At 49.3% G+C, this 20,036-nt stretch overlaps 1 protein-coding gene across 4 annotated transcripts in view; it reads right to left on the bottom strand.

The window, feature by feature from the left end:
• VRK3 (VRK serine/threonine kinase 3) overlaps nt 1-11,440 on the bottom strand; it is a 29,048-nt gene extending 17,608 nt beyond the window's left edge. For 3 of the 4 annotated variants that reach the window (XM_038762255.1, XM_038762258.1, XM_038762257.1), the window contains exons 1-4: nt 11,432-11,440; nt 4,792-4,946; nt 3,907-4,029; nt 2,801-2,950 (exon numbers count right to left, since the gene is read on the bottom strand). In XM_038762255.1, the coding sequence (XP_038618183.1) occupies nt 2,801-2,950; nt 3,907-4,029; nt 4,792-4,930 (412 nt within the window). In that variant the 5' untranslated portion in view covers nt 4,931-4,946; nt 11,432-11,440. The remainder of the gene's footprint in view (nt 1-2,800; nt 2,951-3,906; nt 4,030-4,791; nt 4,947-11,431) is intronic. The other variant, XM_038762256.1, reaches the window with a different exon arrangement.
• Between the last annotated feature and the right edge of the window lie 8,596 nt (nt 11,441-20,036).

The raw sequence follows: 20,036 nt of genomic DNA, 5'->3' as shown, positions 1-20,036 counted from the left end.
TCAATCGTATTTATTGAGCGCTTACTGTGTGCAGAGCACTGTACTAAGCGCTTGGGAAGTACAAATTGGCAACATATAGAGACAGTACCTACCCAAATAGAATTATAGATATATGTATACAACATTAATAAAATAAATAGAATAATAAACGTACAAATATACACAAGAGCTGGGGGAGAGAAAGGGGGTAGGGCAGGGACCGTCTCTATACGTTGCCAACCTGCACTTCCCAAGCGCTTAGCACAGTGCTCTGCACACAGTAAGCGCTCAACAAATACAATTGCACGAATGAATGAATGAATGAATGGGTGGGGGCGATGGGGAGGGGAGGAGGAGCAGAGGCACTGTCATAAGCGCTGGCATCTGTTAAGCGTGGCTCAGTGGAAAGAGCCCGGGCTTTGGAGTCAGAGGTCAAGGGTTCAAATCCCGGCCCCGCCAATTGTCAGCCGTGTGACTTTGGGTAAGTCACTTCACTTCCCTGTGCTTCAGTTCCCTCATCTGGAAAATGGGGATGAAGACTGTGAGCCAAGCCCGCTGTTGGGTAGGGACCGTCTCTATATGCTGCCAACTTGTACTTCCCAAGCGCTTAGTACAGTGCTCTGCGCACAGTAAGCGCTCAATAAATACGATTGAATGAATGAATGAATGATGAGGTGTACCCAGTGCTCAGTAAAGTGCTCTGCACATGCTCAGCTACTGATTGATTGAACCAGGCAACTAGCATGTACTGAACCTACTGTGTGCAGAGCACTGTACTGAGCGCTTGCGAAAGCACAGTAGAGGAAGACTTGATCCCTGCCTTCCAGGAGCTTCCAGTCTAGCTGTCCATCATTATGGTGAGCGCTTGGGAAAGCACAGTAGAGGGAGACTTGATCCCTGCCTTCAAGGAGCTTCCAGTCTAGCTGTCCATCGCTACGGCGAGGTTTCTCCCAGGGAAGACTGAGCATCGGGTCTGAGGTCTCTCTTGACTGACGTCGCCAACGGATATAGGACCCTGGGGGGAGGGAGTCCAGGGGTGCCCCCGGATGGGGCTGCACAACGATACCGCCGGCGCCATTCTGGGCGCCTCCCTGGGTGAGGGGAAATGGCCTGCTTTCCCAGGGCAGTGCCCACCTACAGCCTCAGCTCTACTCGGGGCAAGAGCAGGAGAAGCAGCGTGGCTCAGTGGAAAGAGCCCGGGCTTTGGAGTCAGAGGTCACGGGTTCAAATCCCGGCTCTGCCAACTGTCAGCTGGGTGACTTTGGGAAAGTCACTTCACTTTTCCGTGCCTCAGTTCCCTCATCTGTCAAATGGGGATTAAAACTGTGAGCCCTGCCTTGGGACAACCTGATCACCTCATCTCATCGTATCCCGTCTGGACTACTGTATCAGCCTCCTCTCCGATCTCCCATCCTCTTGTCTCTCCCCACTTCAATCCATACTTCATGCCGCTGCCCGGATTGTCTTTGTCCAGAAACGCTCTGGGCATGTTACTCCCCTCCTCAGAAATCTCCAGTGGCTGCCAATCAACCTACGCATCAGGCAGAAACTCCTCCTCACCCTGGGCTTCCAGGCTGGCCATCCATCCCCTCGCCCCCTCCTCCCTCACCTCCCTTCTGTCCTTCTCCAGCCCAGCCCGCACCCTCCGCTCCTCCGCCGCTGATCTCCTCACCGTACCTCATTCTCGCCTGTCCCGCCATCGACCCCCGGCCCACGTCCTCCCCCGGGCCTGGAATGCCCCCAATCCCTCTGCCCCTCCGCCAAGCTCGCTCTCTTCCTCCCTTCAAGGCCCTACTGAGAGCTCACCTCCTCCAGAAGGCCTTCCCAGACTGAGCCCCCTCCTTCCTCTCCCCCTCCTCCTTACCTCCTTCCCTTCCCTACAGCACCTGTATATATGTATATATGTTTGTTCGTATTTATTACTCTATTTATTTATTCTACTTGTACATATATATTCTATTTATTTTATTTTGTTAATATGCTTTGTTTTGTTCTCTGTCTCCCCCTTCTAGACTGTGAGCCCACTGTTGGGTAGGGACCGTCTCTATATGTTGCCAACTTGGACTTCCCAAACACTTAGTACAGTGCTCTGCACACAGTAGGCACTCAATAAATACGATTGATTGACTGTAACCTCCCCAGCGCTTAGAACAGTGCTTTGCACATAGTAAGCGCTTAACAAATATCATAATTATTATTACTAAGAGCAAAATCCTATTCCCAGCAGAGAAGCTCCAACTAGCCCCCAGCGGAGTCTGGGCTGCCAACTGTCTCCCTCCGCGGGAAAGCCAGAATGGAAGCCCCTTGTCGGCAGGGAATGGATCTCTCATTCATTCATTCAATCGTATTTATTGAGCGCTTACTGTGTGCAGAGCACTGTACTAAGCGCTTGGGAAGTTCAAGTTGGCAACATATAGAGGCAGAGTGTGGTACTGGCCGGTCTGAGCCCTCGGTCCAGTTTGTCGCGCTCAGTCTGCCCCGTCACCGGACAGCTGTCCGACCCCGACCCGGATCGGGCCTAAGCCCTCGCCTCCCTCTCCAAAAAACCATCTCCACCTTCCGCCCCCACTCCGGGTCGAGAGGGAAATCCCCTGCAGGGTGAGGAGCAGGGATCCTGCTTCTGAGGGGCTTCCCCAGGCGCTCAGTACAGCACCTAGCCCTCGAGAGGCTCTCAGGAAATACCAGGGATGGATTGACCAGGATCGGGGGGTTTTCAGCCATAGGCTCTGCCCCTCTGTAGCCCCCCTGCCCTCAGCAGAAGGTGCCCAAGGGCACCTATGAGAATCGGCCCCCTCGCCGTGCCCCCCGCCGCTGGCCGCACCTTCGTAAAACATGCCGTTGTTCCCCTGAGACACCAGCTTCAGCAGCTTCCAGCGGTGGTCGTTCTTGTCCACTACGACGTCCAATATGGACAAGGGCGGCGGGCAGGCGGCTTTCCTTCGCTGGCTGGCCCCTGGGCTGCTCTTTGACACTGCAGAGGGGAAACCGGCAGTGGCGGGGGTCAAACAGTGGCCCTCCGCCCCACGTCCGGCTGGTCCGCTCCCCCCGCCGCCACCACCACGGTGCCCAGAGCGTCTGTCTCTGGCGGCCAGCCTCCTAATAATAATAATTATGGCGTTTGTTAAGCGCTTACTATGTGGCAGACAATACGCTCAGCACTGGGGCGGATACAAGCAAATTAGACTGGACAAAGTCCCCGTCCCCCATGGGGCGCAAAGTCTTGATCCCCGATGTACAGACGGGGTTAAATGAGGCCCAGAGGAGTGAAGTGACTTGCCCATGGTCACGCAGCAGACACGTGACGGAGCTGGGATTGGAACCCATGGCCTTCTGACGCCACGCTGCTCCTCCGGCGGACCCGGCCCCAGAGGTCCCGGGGTCGGAGAGGACGGCGCCACGGCCTTAGAGGGGGGCAGTCGGGGGACCTTGAAAACATGTGAAATCAATCAATCGTATTCACTGAGCGCTTACTGGGTGCAGGGCACTGTACTAAGCGCTTGAAAGGTTCAGGGTGACATCATCCCGCTACGTCACGTGCCCCAGGCATCCACTATTTGCAGGCTGGAAAAGGGCATCCGGGGTCTGTGCGCTGGCCGCCCTCCCAGCGCAGGCAGAGGACAAGAAGCGCTCGATAAATACGATTGATTGATTGATTGATTGACAAGGGCTATGCCGCCTCAGTCGAGGGGCAGGGCGGCACGGAATGAGCTGGGCTCTTCCAACGGCGGTGTCTGCTATCGACAGGCCACCACCCCACACATCTTGGAGCACTGTTCAGGAGCTGAGCTCCCCGCAGCCTCCGCAAGGCTGGCTCACCCGACCGGGCCCCACTTGAGACCCGAGGACAAGGCAGATAAAGGGGAGGGCCCCCCGCCCCACTAGCCTCTCCTCCTCTCCGCTCGCCGCTGCGTCCGTGTGTCCGCTCACCCCTGGACTTGGCCGAGGGGCTTGGCGAGCTCTTGGGTGCTGGGCTCTGTCGGGAGGGGCTGGAAGTCATCCCCTTGGGGGGTGACTGTTTTGTCTTCCCACAGCTCGCCTCCTGCTTTGCCCCTAAAATGACAGGAAGCAGAAGAGGAGGGATTGAGCATGGCCGAGTCTTGAGTTGGAGCACTGGGCCTTTCCTTTCCAAGCCTGGGCACCCCGGGATGGGGGCGGCGGGTGGGTGGATAATAATAATAATAATGATGATGGTTATGTGCTAAGCGCTATGTGCAAAGCACTGTTCTAAGCGCTGGGGGGGGGGATACAAGGTGATCAGGTTGTCCCACGGGGGGCTCACAGTTTTAATCCCAGAGAAGTGAAGTGGCTCACAGTTTTAATCCCCATTTTGCAGAGGAGGGAACGGAAGTGACTTGCCCAAAGTCACCCAGCTGACAATTGGAGGAGCCAGGATTTGAACCCCTGACCTCTGACTCCAAAGCCCGGGCTCTCTCCACTGAGTCACGCTGCTTCTCAACAGCTGGGAGGGGGGCCCGACAGAAAGCCCAAGGCCCAGGGAGGTGGGGGTGGCTCCTGCAGAGGGTGGGACGGGGACCAGGCACAAGTGGCGGGACCGAGTCAGCCGGGCCTCAAGTCTCACAGTGGCCCAGGGGTCCGGTCCAAGGAGGAGACGCTCAAGAGATCAAGGTGACGGTCCGTCCCCAGTCGTAGGGCGACCCCGCGTCTGGTCTGACACCACGGGGCCCGTCTGCCGTCCAGCTGGCCCGCCCCGGCCTGGGGGCTGTGGATCTGGTTTTTATTTAAGCCCGTCGGGGCTTCTGTCACGAGTTCTGGACAAGGGAAACCCTCAGGGGGGTTGCTTGGGGGGATTACCTGTAGCATGTGGCACAGGCCCTTTGGCAGGGGACCCACTCTGGCTCCCCTCTTCGACTGGTAACTGGTTTCCACAGTACGGGCAGAAGTGAAAAGCCGGCTCAACCTTACAGCCGCACTGGGGACAAAAACTGATCATCCTGGAAAGCCGGCAACTGGAAGTGGAGAAAGCGGAGGCGGGGGGAGAAGGGTCAAGATGCGACTCTGAAAGCTTCTGTCGGCTGGCTCACCCGACACAGCCGGGAAAAGAACGGGCAAGGCCGGCCTTTGGGGCGGGCTGGACTTTAATCTGCCCAGTGGCAGTAGGCAGCACAGTTGGGGGGTGACCTGGGGTGCGGCGGGAGGGGAGAGTGGACAAGGAAGGAGAGGGACCTGCCGGCCCAGTTCTGCCTGACTGGGCACCCCTGTGCTAGATGCTGTTGCGGGGCAACACGAAGGACCGGCCCACACGAGTCCGGCAGGACGAGCCGGAGACAAATACTCTAAAACAGCTGGGTGGACGCGGCCCCGTCTCAGGGTCTTCTTCAATCAATCAATCAATCAATCATATTTATTGAGCGCTTACTATGTGCAGAGCACTGTACTAAGCGCTTGGGAAGTACAAATTGGCAACATATAGAGACAGTCCCTACCCAACACTGGGCTCACAGTCTAAAAAGGGGAGACAGAGGAAAAAAAAAAAAAAAAACCAAACATACTAACAAAATAAAATAAATAGAATAGATATGTACAAGTAAAATAAATAAATAAATAGAGTAATAAATATGTACAAACATATATACAGGTGCTGTGGGGAAGGGAAGGAGGTAAGATTGGGGGGATGGCAGTGTAGGAACCTTACTGTCACCTGGGGGTGGGGAGGGGGGCGGCTAGATCAGGACCTGAGACCTGACTCTGGCTTGAATCAATCAATCATATTTATTGAGCGCTTACTGTGTGCGCAGCACTGGACTAAGCGCTTGGGAAGTCCAAGTTGGCAACACAAAGAGACAGTCATCATCATCATCATCATCAATCGTATTTATTGAGCGCTTAAGTGTGCACAGCACTGTACTAAGCGCTTGGGAAGTACAAGTTGGCAACATCTAGAGACAGTCCCTACCCAACAGTGGGCTCACAGTCTAAAAGGGGGAGACAGAGAACAAAACCAAACATACTAACAAAATAAGATAAATACAATGGATATGCACAAGTAAAATAGAGTAATAAATCATCATCATCATCATCATCAATCGTATTTATTGAGCACTTACTGTGTGCAGAGCACTGTACTAAGCGCTTGGGAAGTCCAAGTTGGCAACATCTAGAGACAGTCCCTACCCAACAGTGGGCTCACAGTCTAAAAGGGGGAGACTGAGAACAAAACCAAACATACTAACAAAATAAAATAAATAGAATAGATATGTACAAGTAAAACAGAGTAATAAATGTGTACAAACATATATACATATATACAGGTGCTGTGGGGAAGGGAAGGATGAAAGTCTTTAATGGCACCAGAGACATTAGCATTAATAATAATAATAATAATAACAATGGCATTTATTAAGTGCTTACTAAGTGCAAAGCACTGTTCTACGTGCCGGGGAGGTTACAGCGTGATCAGGTTGTCCCACGGGGGGCTCACAGTCTTCATCCCCATTTTCCAGATGAGGGAACTGAGGCCCGGAGAAGTGAAGTGACTTGCCCAAAGTCACGCAGCTAAGTGGTGGAGCTGGGATTTGAACCCATGACCTCTGACTCCAAAGCCCGTGACCTCTGAGCCGCGCTGCTTCTCTACCATTGAGACCCCAAGCTGTCACTCTTGTTTACTGAGCACCTGAAAGACACGGTGCACCAGTACTGAGCGCCTGCGAGACGACACCAGAGGCAAAGACACGGCCTTTGCCCTTTATGGGCTTACAATCTAATGGCAGAGACGGACGGAAAAATCACTGTCAAATAATGGGCGCAGGAGAAAGATCAGGGATGGAAGAGTAGCACAAACGTGGAAGGATGACAATCGATAATTGAATGTACAACTGAACATAAACAAATACACAAATGCTGAGAACAATGTACAAACATGGAAGGATGACGGTCAATAATTGCATGTACAACTGAACGTACACGAATACACAAATGCTGAGAACAACGTACAAACATGGAAGGATGACAATCGATAACTGAAGGTACAACTGAACGTAAATGAATACACAAATGCAGAGAACAATGTACAAACATGGAAGGATGACAATAATTGCATGTACAACTGAACGTACCTGAATACACAAATGCTGAGAACAATGTACAAACACGGAAGGATGACAATCGATAACTGAACGTACAACTGAACGTAAATGAATACACAAATGCTGAGAACAATGTACAGACATGGAAGGATGACAATAATTGAATGTACAACTGAATGTAAATGAATACACAAATGCTGAGAACAATGTACAAACATGGAAGGATGACAATCGATAATTGAAGGTACAACTGAATGTAAACGAATACACAAATGCTGAGAACAATGTACAAACGTGGAAGGATGACAATAATTGAATGTACAACTGAATGTAAACGAATGCACAAATGCTGAGAACAATGTACAAACATGGAAGGATGACAATAACTGAATGTACAACTGGATGTAAACGAATACACAAATGCTAAGAACAATGTACAAACATGGAAGGATGACAATAACTGAATGTACAACTGGATGTAAACGAATACACAAATGCTGAGAACAACGTACAAACATGGAAGGATGACAATCGATAATTGAAGGTACAACTGAATGTAAACGAATACACAAATGGTGAGAACAATGTACAAACGTGGAAGGATGACAATAATTGAATGTACAACTGAATGTAAACAAATGCACAAATGCTGAGAACAATGTACAAACATGGAAGGATGACAATCGATAATTGAATGTACAACTGAATGTACACGAATACACAAATGCTGAGAACAATGTACAAACACGGAAGGATGACAATAACTGAATGTACAACTGGATGTTAACGAATACACAAATGCTGAGAACAGTGTACCAACATGGAAGGATGACAATAACTGAATGTACAACTGAATGTAAACGAATACACAAATGCTGAGAGCAATGTACAAACATGGAAGGATGACAATCAATAATTGAATGTACAACTGAACGTAAACAAGTACACAAATGCTGAGAACAATGTACAAACATGGAAAGATGACAATAATTGAGTGCACAACTGAATGTAATACAACTGAACGTAAACGAATACACAAATGCTGAGAACAATGTACAAACATGGAAGGATGACAATCAATAATTGAACGTACAGCTGAACATAAAGGAATACACAAATGCTGAGAACAATGTACAAACATGGAAGGATGACAATCGATAATTGAATGTACAACTGAACGTAAACGAATACACAAATGCTGAGAACAACCTAGGGGCCTTTGCTTCCACACCAGGAAGTGGACACTAGAAGTCGGGTTTGTGGGAGTCCCAGAGCAGGCGCAAAATGAAACAGGGAAGTTTATACAAGTGGGAGAAACAGGATCAACATCGAGCAGTGAGGAACGCGGACCGGCTCACTGAGGAAAGCAGAGAGGAGCAGATGGAGCTGGAATTGGTCGGGGGACACCTTGATCTGTCCGGTGGTGGTATTTCTTGAACACCAGGCACGTATTCGGACTATATACGTTTGTACATATTTATTGCTCTATTTTACTTGTACATATCAATCAATCAATCGTATTTATTGAGCGCTTACTGTGGGCAGAGCACTGTACTAAGCGCTTGGGAAGTACAACAGCGCTTGAGAAGTACATATTTATTCTATTTATTGTATTTTGTTAATATGTTTTGTTGTCCGTCTCCCCCTCCTAGGCGGTGAGCCCGCTGTTGGGTAGGGCCTGTCTCTACGTGTTGCTAACTTGTACTTCCCAAGCGCTTAGTACCGCGCTCTGCACACAGTAAGCGCTCAATACAATTGATTGATTGATTGTCTCGATGTGTTGCTAACTTGTACTTCCCAAGCGCTTAGTACAGTGCTCTGCACACAGTAAGCACTCAATAAATATGATTGATTGATTGACTGTCTCTATGTGTTGCTAACTTGTACTTCCCAAGTGCTTAGTACAGTACTCTGCACACAGTAAGCGCTCAATAAATACGATTGAATGAATGAATGGATGAATGACAGGAGGATCTGTTAAACACTGCTATGTGCCAGGCCCTGGGGTAGATAGATACAACATAACCAGCTCAAACACGAACCCTGGCCCCCCATGGGACTCAATCAGTCACGCTGTACTAAGCGCTTAGGAGAGTACAATACAACCGAGTTGGTAGACAATGGTCCAAGGGGGAGGGAGAGCGGGAATTTAGTCTCCACTCTACAGATGACAGCACACGGAAGTCAGTGAGCTGCCCATGATCGCCCAGGGGACAAGAGGCAGGTCAAGATTAGAACTCAGGTCTCCAAACTTCCAGCTCAGGCAGCGAGCAATAATAATAATAATAATAATAATAATAATAATAATAATAATAATAATGGCATTTGTTAAGCTCTTACTATGTGCAAAGCATTGTTCTAAGCGCTGGAGGGGCTACAAAGTGATCAGGTTGTTCCACGGGGGGGGAGGGGCTCACAGTCTTCATCCCCATTTTACAGATGAGGTAACTGAGGCTCAGAGAAGTTAAGTGATTTGCCCAAGGTCACACAGCAGACATGTGGCGGAGCCGGGATTCGAACCCATGACCTCTGACTCCAAAGCCCAGGCTCTTTCCACTGAGCCACACTGCTTCTCTATAAACCCTGTGAAGAGAAGCACAGTTCTCGACTGTGAGCCCACAGTTGGGTAGGGACCGTCCCTATATGTTGCCAACTTGTACTTCCCAAGCGCTTAGTACAGTGCTCTGCACACAGTAAGCGCTCAATAAATACGATTGATTGACTGATTGATTGACAGCTGCACGTCCCAAAGCCCCCGCCCTCTAGGAGTGAACAATCTCAGGCTGGGGACCCAGTAGAATCAAGCGTATTTATTGGGCGCTTACTGCGTGCAGAGCACTGGACTAAGCGCTTGGGAAGTACAAGTCGGCAATATATAGAGACAGTCCCTACACAACAGCGGGCTCACAGTCTAAAAGGGGGAGACAGAGAACAAAACCAAACAAACTAACAAAATAAAATAAATAGACTAGATATGTACAAGTAAAATAAATAGAGTAATCAATATGTACAAACATATATACAGGTGCTGTGGGGAAGTGAGCCCACTGTTGGGTAGGGACTGTCTCTATATGTTGCCAACTTGGACTTCCCAATCAATCAATCAATCAGTAATAACAATAATAATAATAATAATAATAATTGGCATTTGTTAAGCGCTTACTATGTGCAAAGCACTGTTCTAAGCGCTGGGGAGGATACAGGGTGATCAGGTTGTCCCACGTGGGGCTCACAGTCTTCATCCCCATTTTACAGATGAGGGAACTGAGGCCCAGAGAAGTTAAGTGACTTGCCCAAGATCACACAGCAGACATGTGGTGGACTCAGGATTCGAACCCATGGCCTCTGACTCCAAAGCCCGGGCTCTTTCCACTGAGCCAAGCTGCTTCTCAATCAATCAATCAATCGTATTTATTGAGCGCTTACTATGTGCAGAGCACTGGACTAAGCGCTTGGGAAGTACAAATTGGCAACACCTAGAGACAGTCCCTACCCAACAAGCGCTTAGTCCAGTGCTCTGCACACAGTATGCGTTCGATAAATCGATTGATTGATTGACAACCTGATCACCCTGTAGCCTCCCCAGCGCTTAGAACAGCGCTTGGCGCATAGTAAGCGCTGAATAAATGGCATTATTATTATTAGAGAAGCAGCGTGGCTCAATGGAAAAGAGCCCGGGCTTTGGAGTCAGAGGTCATGGGTTCAAATCCAAGCTCCGCCAATTAGCTGTGTGACTTTGGGCGAGTCACTTCACTTCTCGGTGCCTCAGTTCCCTCATCTGTAAAATGGGGATTAAGACTGTGAGCCCCCCGTGGGACAACCTGATTACCTTGCAACCTCCCCAGCGCTTAGAACAGTGCTTTGCACATAGTAAGCGCTCAATAAATGTCATTATTATTATTACCCAGAAGCCCCCGCGGGCGGGCAGCCCCCTGCCCTAACTGGACGAGCCCAAGATGACGCGGGGGGGGGGGAGGGAGGGAGGACCGTACCATTAGACACATCAACGGTTAAACCTGCGCTCCCCTCCCCCCCCCGTCCTCCCCTCAGAGTTGGGCCGTCCCACCGGGCTCCGAGCCCTTCTCCTCTCCCCCCCCCCGCAGTATTTGAAGGTGGGCCCGCCCCGGGGAGATTCATTCATTCACTCATTCATTCATTCAATCGTATTTATTGAGCGCTTACTGTACTAAGCGCTTGGGAAGTCCAACTTGGCAACGTAGAGAGACGGCCCCTACCCAGCGGCGGGCTCACAGTTTAGAAGGGGGAGACGGAGAACAATTTTAACCAAATAAAAGAAATAGAATAGATATGGACAAATGAAATAAATAAATAGGGTAATAAATCCGTACAAACATCTATACAGGTGCTGTGGGGAGGGGAAGGTGGTAAGGCGAGGGGGAAGGACACACCTCTGCCCGTCGACGACAACAACGAGGACGATGCCCTGCTCGGCCCCTCAGTTTCCCCTGACGAACGAACCGGCCCCCCTCCCCCCTCGGCCCGCGGGAGCCAATCACGGCTCCCCAGACCCGTAGCTCCGCCCACCAGGCGGCCACGCCCCCTATTACGTCACACGCAGTTTCCCCTGACGAGCGAACCCGCCCCCCGGCCCGCCGGAGCCAATCACGGCTCGCTCCGCCCACCAGACGGCCCCACCTCTTTCCCTTCCCCGCAGTCAATCAATCGATCAATCAATCGTATTTATTGAGCGCTTACTGTGTGCAGAGCCCTGTACTAAGCGCTTGGGAAGTACAAACTGGCAACACATAGAGACAGTCCCTACCCAACAGTGGGCTCACAGTCTAAAAGGGGGAGACAACAGCACCCACAGCACCTGTATATATGTTTGTACATATTTAGTGCTCTATTTATTTATTTATTTTACTTGTACGTATCTATTCTATTCTTTTTATTCTATTTATTTTATTTCGTTACTATGTTTGGCTTTGTTCTCTGTCTCCCCCTTTTAGACTGTGAGCCCACTGTTGGGTAGGGACTGTCTCTATATGTTGCCAATTTGTACTTTCCAAGCGCTTAGTCCAGTGCTCTGCACACAGTAAGCGCTCAATAAATACGATTGATGATGATATGTTTGTACATATTTATTACTCTATTTATTCATCTTACTTGTACATATCTGTACATATATCTGTGCTTGTACATATACCTGTATGTATGTATATATGTTTGTACATATTTATTGCTCTATTTATGTATTTATTTTACTTGTACATATCTGTTCTATTTATTTTATTTTGTTAGTATGTTTGGTTTTGTTCTCTGTCTCCCCCTTTTAGACTGTGAGCCCACTGTTGGGTAGGGACCGTCTCTCTATGTTGCCAACTTGGACTTCCCAAGCGCTTAGTCCAGTGCTCTGCACACTTAAGCGCTCAATAAATATGATTGATGATGATGATGATGTCTCTAGATGTTGCCAACTTGGACTTCCCAAGCGCTTAGTACAGTGCTCTGCACACAGTAAGCGCTCAATAAATACAATTGATTGATATCTATTCTATTTATTTTATTTTGTTAGTACGTTTGGTTTTGTTCTCTGTCTCCCCTCCCTAGACTGTGAGCCCACTGTTGGGTAGAGACTGTCTCTATGTGTTGCCCACTTGTACTTCCCAAGCGCTTAGTACAGTGCTCTGCACACAATAAGCGCTCAATAAATACGGATTGATTGATTGATTGATTGATTACGTCACACACAGTTCCCTAGACGAACGAACCCACCCCCCGCCCCCCCTGCCCGCGGGAGCCAATCACGGCTCCCAGACCCGTAGCTCCGCCCCACCCGGCGGCACCGCCCCTATACGTCACACGCAGTTCCCCCTGACGAACGAACCCGCCCCCCGGCCCGCCGGAGCCAATCACGGCTCCCCAGACTTGGAGCTCCGCCCACCTGAGGGCCCCACCTCCTTCCCTTCCCCACAGCACCTGTATATATGTATATATGTTTGTACATATTTATTTATTTATTTATCTTGCTTGTACATATCTATTCTATTTATTTTATTTTGTTAGTATGTTTGGTTTTGTTCTCTGTCTCGTTGTGGGCAGGGAATGTGTCTGTTTATTGTGATAGTGTACTCTCCCAAGTGCTTAGCATAGTGCTTTGCATAGTCAGCGCTCAGTAAATACGATTGAATGAATTTAAAGTTTACTGTGTGCCAAACACTGTGCTAAGCCTTGGAGTAGGAGGCATAGATCAGACGCAGTCCCTGACCAACAGCTTTAGGGGAGGGAGAGCTACAATTTAAACAGGTTGAAACTTGGAAGCCGCTGCCTCATCCTTATGGACTATAAGCTTGTTGGGGGCAGGGACTGTGTCTACCACCTGTTATATTGTATTCACAAATGCTTAGTACGGTGCTCTGCATACAGTAGTAAGTGCTCAATAAATACCGTTGATTTTTTTATTGCTTGGTCAGGAAAGATCATTCCGCTGGCAACAAATGGGTTTTTAACTCGGACCCAGTGGGTTTTTAACTCGGACCCGGGCCACACTTTCTGTTTATTTATTTATTTATTTACTCTGCGTGTGCATATCTATTCTATTTATTTTATTTTGTTAGTATGTTTGGTTTTGTTCTCTGTCTCCCCCTTTTAGACTGTGAGCCCACTGTTGGGTAGGGACTGTCTCTATATGTTGCCAATTTGTACTTCCCAAGCGCTTAGTACAGTGCTCTGCACATAGTAAGTGCTCAATAAATACAATTGATGATGATGTCTCCCCCTTTTAGACTGTGAGCCCACTGTTGGGTAGGGACTGTCTCTATATGTTGCCAATTTGTACTTCCCAAGCGCTTAGTACAGTGCTCTGCATATAGTAAGCGCTCAATAAATACGATTGATGATGCTGATGATGATGAACCCGCCCTCCGGCCCCTCCCGGCCCGCGGGAGCCAATCACAGCTCCGCAGACCCGGAGCTCCGCCCACCCGGCGGCCCCGCCCCGGATTACGTCACACGCAGTTTTCCCTGACGAACGAACCCGCCCCCCGGCCCGCAGGAGCCAATCACGGCTCGAGTCTTCTAGACTGTGAGCCCACTGTTGGGTAGGGACCATCTCTCTATGTTGCCAACTTGTACTTCCCAAGCGCTTAGTACAGTGCTCTGCACACAGTAAGCGCTCAATAAATACGATTGATTGATTCCTTCCTTCCTCTTCCCCTCGTCCGCCTCTCCATCCCCCCATCTTACCTCCTTCCCTTCCCCACAGCACCTGTATATATGTATCTATGTTTGTACATATTTATTACTCTATTTATTTTACTCGTACCTATCTATCCTATTTATTTTATTTTGTTAGTACGTTTGGTTTTGTTCTCCGTCTCCCCCCTTTTAGACTGTGAGCCCACTGTTGGGTAGGGACTGTCTCTGTGTGTTGCCAATTTGTGCTTCCCAAGCGCTTAGTACAGTGCTCTGCACATAGTAAGCACTCAATAAATACGATTGATGATGATGATGATCTTACCTGCTTCCCTTCTCCACAGCACCTGTATATATGTTTGTACATATTTATTACTCTATTTATTTATCATACTTGTACATATCTATTCTATTTATTTTATTTTGTTAGTATGTTTGGTTTTGTTCTCTGTCTCCCCCTTTTAGACTGTGAGCCCACTGTTGGGTAGGGACTGTCTCTCTATGTTGCCAACTTGGACTTCCCAAGCGCTTAGTACAGGGCTGTGCACACAGTAAGCGCTCAATAAATACGATTGATGATGAGGATCAGTTTGCCCCATGGGGGACTCACAGTCCTAGTCCCCATTTTACAGATGAGATAACTGAGGCACAGAGAAGTTGTGACTTGCTCAAAGTCACACAGCTGACAATTGGCAGAGCCGGGATTTGAACCCATGATCTCTGACTCCAAAGCCCGTGCTCTTTCTACTGAGCCTCGCTGTTTCTCTATCGGTTGCACACCGTCTCTGTCCCATGTGGGGCTCACAGTCTCAATCCCCGTTTTTACAGTGAGGTCGCTGAGGCACAGAGAAGTGAAGTCACTTGCTCAAGGTCTCACAGCAAACAAGTGGCGGAGTCGGAATTAGAACCCAAGACTTTCTGAATCCCGGGCCCGTACCCTACCCACGGGTGTGGAGAACGTCTGTTTGGTATTCCAGGGAAGTTGGGGTATGGAGGCTAAATGCGGCACGATGACTTGGGAAAATTGGATGGTGTCAAAAGATCGGAGGTCTCTGGGTGAACAGCCCAGATTTGTAGGGAGGATGTGTGTGGGAGAGAAGGCAGGTGAGGAGGTTGTGGTCCATCCCCCCCATCTTACCTCCTTCCCTTCCCCACAGCACCTGTATATATATATATATATATGTTTGTACATATTTTTACTCTATTTATTTATTTATTTTACTTGTACATATCTATTCTATTTATTTTATTTTGTTAGTATGTTTGGTTTTGTTCTCTGTCTCCCCCTTTTAGACTGTGAGCCCACTGTTGGGTAGGGACTGTCTCTATATGTTGCCAATTTGTACTTCCCAAGCGCTTAGTACAGTGCCCTGCACATAGTAAGCGCTCAATAAATACAATTGATTGATTGATTGATTGGAGGGATTTCAGAATTGGTGAGGGTAAAGATTGTGCAGTGGCTAGAGATGACGAGATCGAGTGGGTGAGTGGGCGAGCTGGCATGGAGCAGAAGGTCAGTCGAGTCGAGGAGTGGTAGAAAGCGGGCGGTGGAAGGGTCATCAGGAACATCTTTGTGGATATTGAAGTTCCCAAGGATCAATGTAGGGATGGAGAAAGGGCGAAGGAATGTGAAGTTGAAGGTGGGGCCTGAGAGGTGGCAGATGACTGTTACTAGAATCTGGAGCGGATGGTAGAGGTGGATGATGTGAGCTTCAGAGGAAGGAAAGAAAGGGTTGGGGGAGCTGGAATGGTGCGAAAGTTCATTCAATCGTATTTATTGACTGTGAGCCCACTGTTGGGTAGGGACCGTCTCTATATGTTGCCAACTTGGACTTCCCAAGCGCTTGGTACAGTGCTCTGCACACAGTAAGCGCTCAATAAATACGATTGATTGATTGATTGATTGATTGACTATTGAGCGTTTACTGTGTGCACAGCATTGGCACTGGGGTGCGAGAAGGAAGCCAACACCTCCCCCTTTCCCAGGGAGTCTGGGGGAGTGGGTAAAGATGAGGCCCCCACTAAAGAGAGCAGCAGGGGAGACCGTGTCAACTGGGGAGAGTCAGGTTTTTCAGTGATGGCGAGGAGGAGCAGTAACTGGGTCAGAAACATGTCAAGGATGAAGGGAAGGCTCTCCATGATGGAGCCGAGGTGCCACAGGCCACACTTGGCTGAGGCTGTGGGAGGGTTCTAGGGGAGCGGTTGGATGGATGGGCTGGCATGGGGTGGTGGGGACCTTGAGCTTGTGACAGGCAGGGAATGTGTCTGTTGTTGTATTGTACGCTCCCAAGCGCTTAGTACAGTGCTTTGCACAGAGTAAGCACTCAATAAATATGATTGCGTGAATGAATGGGGTGAGGGGTGACCTGAACAAGAGAGATGAGAAAAAGGCAAAGGGAGTATGCACTCAAATCTTGAAGCCCATATTTTTTGACTTGCCCTTTTTTTTCCCATCAATCAATCATACTTATTGAACACTTACTATGTGCAGAGCTCTGTACTAAGCACTTGGGAGAGTACAATACAGCAGAATTAGTGGACACCTTCCCTGCACATAATGAGCTCAATCAATCAACCATATTTAACAGTAATAATAATAATGATGGCACTTGTTAAATACTTACTATGTGCAAAGCACTGTTCTAAGCGCTGGGGGGATACAAGGTGATCAGATTGTCCCACGTGGGGCTCGCATTCTTCATCCCCATTTTGTTTATTTATTTTACTTGTACATATTTATTCCATTTATTTTATTCTGTTAATGTGTTTTGTTTTGTTCTCTGTCTCCCCCTTCTAGACTGTGAGCCCACTGTTGGATAGGGACCGTCTCTCTATGTTGCCAACTTGTACTTCCCAAGTGCTTAGTACAGTGCTCTGCACACAGTAAGCGCTCAATAAATACAATTGAATGAATGAATGAAATGAGGTAACTGAAGCTCAGAGAAGTTAAGTGACTTGCCCAAGATAATAATAATAATAATGATGATGGCACTTGTTAAGCACTTACTATGTACAAAGCACTGTTCTAAGCACTGGGGGGATATAACATGATCAGGTTGTCCCACGTCGGGCTCACAGTCAATCCCCATTTACAGATGAGGTAACTGAGGCTCAGAGAAGTTAAGTGACTTGCCCAAGGTCACACAGCAGACATGTGGGGGAGCCAGGATTCGAACCCATGACCTCTGACTCCAAAGCCCGGGCTCTTTCCACTGAGCCACGCTGCTTCTCTATCACACAGCAGACATGTGGGGGAGCCGGAATTAGAACCCATGACCTCTGACTCCCAAGCCCGGGCTCTTTCCACCGAGCCACGCTGCTTCTCGTGATTTAATGAGTGTTTTGGGGGTATAGAGCACTGTAACTAAGAGCTTGGGTGAGTACAGTACGTGGAGTTGGTAGCAGAATCTCTGCCTATAAAGGTCTTACAGTTTGATGAGAGAGACAGACACTAAAATAAATTACAGATAGGGGAAATGGGAGAGTATAAGGTGAGGGTGGGGTGAATTTCAAGTGCTTAAAGGGGACAGATCCAAGTGCAGAGGTGAAGCAGAAGGGAGAGGGAGTTGAGGAAATGAGGATTTCATTTCAGAGAAGGCCGCTTGGAAGAGAAATGATTCTAGGAAGGCTTTGTAGGTGGGGAGGGAGGTTGACTGCCATATATGAAGGGGAGTTCCAGGCCAGAGGTAGGGCGTGGGAAAGGGGTTGGCAGTAAAACAGGCAAGATGAGTAGGGTACAGTGAGTCGGGTAATGTTAGAGGAGAGAAGTATGTGGGTTGGGTTGTAGTAGGACATCAGTGAGATTACACTGAAATGGGAGAACTGATTAAATGTCTTAAACTGAGGACGTTTTCACGTCACTCTAGCACTGAAAAATGGCCATTTCTTGACCAGCCCCAGGGCCCTGATATCCCTGGCCTCGGGGTTCAGCTTTTCTTAACCCCGGACCCATCAGACTGCAACGTTCCCCACCTTCAAAGCCTCCTAAAATCCCACCTCCTCCAATCAATCATTCAATCAATCGTATTTATTGAGCGCTTACTGTGTGCAGAGCACTGTACTAAGCGCTTGGGAAGTACAAGTCGGCAACATATAGAGACGGTCCCTACGCAACAGCGGGCTCACAGTCTAGAAGGGGGAGACAGACAACAAAACACATTAACAAAATAAAATAAATAGAATAAATATGTACAAATAGAGTAATAAATACGTACAAACATATATGCATATATACAGGTGCTGTGGGGACGGGAAGGAGGTAAGGTGGGGGGGGGATGGGGATGGGGAGGGGGAGGAGGGGGAGAGGAAGGAGGGGGTTCAGTCTGGCTCAGTCTCAGTCTATATGTTGCCAACATGCACTTCCCAAGTGCTTAGTACAGCGCTCTGCACACAGAGTAAGTGCTCAATAAGTAGGATTGAATGCATATTTATTCTATTTATTTTATTTTGTTAATATGTTTTGTTTTCTTCTCTGTCTCCCCCTTCCAGACTGTGAGCCCACTGTTGGGTAGGGACCGTCTCTCCATGTTGCCAACTTGTACTTTCCAAGCGCTTAGTACAGTGCTCTGCACACAGTAAGCACTCAATAAGTACGATTGAGTGAATGAATCACTCAATCCTCAAAAATCTCCAGTGGCTACCAATCATCAATCTGCGCATCAGGCAGAAACTCCTCACCCTGGGCTTCAAGGCTGTCCATCCCCTCGCCCCCTCCTACCTCACCTCCCTTCCCTCCTTCTACTGCCCAGCCCGCACCCTCCGCTCCTCCACCGCTGATCTCCTCACCGTTAGGCCTCGTTCTCACCCGTCCCGCCATCGACCCCCGGCCCACATCATCCCCCGGGCCTGGAATGCCCCCAATCCCTCTGCCCATCCGCCAAGCTAGCTCTCTTCCTCCCTTCAAGGCCCTGCTGAGAGCTCACCTCCTCCAGGAGGCCTTCCCAGATTGAGCCCCTTCTTTCCTCTCCCCCTCGTCCCCCCCTCCATCCCCCCATCTTACCTCCTTCCCTTCCCCACAGCACCTGTATATATGTGTATATGTTTGTACATATTTATTACTCTATTATTTATTTATTTATTTATTTTATTTGTACATATCTATTCTATTTATTTTATTTTGTTAGTATGTTTGGTTTGTTCCCTGTCTCCCCCTTTTAGACTGTGAGCCCACTGTTGGGTACGGACTGTCTCTCTATGTTGCCAATTTGTACTTCCCAAGCGCTTAGTACAGTGCTCTGCACACAGTAAGCGCTCAATAAATACGATTGATGATTGATGATGATGATGATGATGAATGAATGAATGAATGAATGAATGAATGAATGAGGGACGGGAGGCGGATTGGGGCGTGGCCAGAAGACGGGGGGGGGGGGGGGGGAAAGATGCTTGGGGCGTGGCCGGGAGAGGGCGGGACGGGAGGAAGATTGGGGGCGTGGCCGGGAGAGGGAGGAGCGGGAGGAGGATTGGGGCGTGGCCATGGAATTGGAGGCGTGGCCAGGAGTGGCAGGGTGAGGAGGGGGCGTGGCCAGGAAGATTGGGGGCGTGGTCAGGGAGAGGGCGGGGCGGGAGGAAGATGGGGTGCGGCCAGGAAGATTGAGGGCGTGGCCAGGAGAGGGCGGGGCGAGAGGCAACGTGGGGGCGTGGCCAGGAAGATTGGGGCGTGGCCATGAAGGTCGGGGGCGTGGCCAGGAGAGGGCGGGGCCGGGCGGGAGGACGATCGGAGGCGGGGCCAGCAGGATTAGGGGCGTGGCCAGGAGAGGGCGGGGGCGGGGCGAGCGGAGATTTTGAGGCGGGACATGAAGGTTGGGGGGCGGTGCCAGGAGAGGGCGGGGCCGGGCGGGAGGACGATCGGGGGCGGGG

This window comes from Tachyglossus aculeatus, chromosome 21 (assembly GCF_015852505.1).
Source record: "Tachyglossus aculeatus isolate mTacAcu1 chromosome 21, mTacAcu1.pri, whole genome shotgun sequence".
NCBI lineage: Eukaryota > Metazoa > Chordata > Mammalia > Monotremata > Tachyglossidae > Tachyglossus > Tachyglossus aculeatus.
This window is presented reverse-complemented; position numbering and strand designations above follow the sequence as displayed.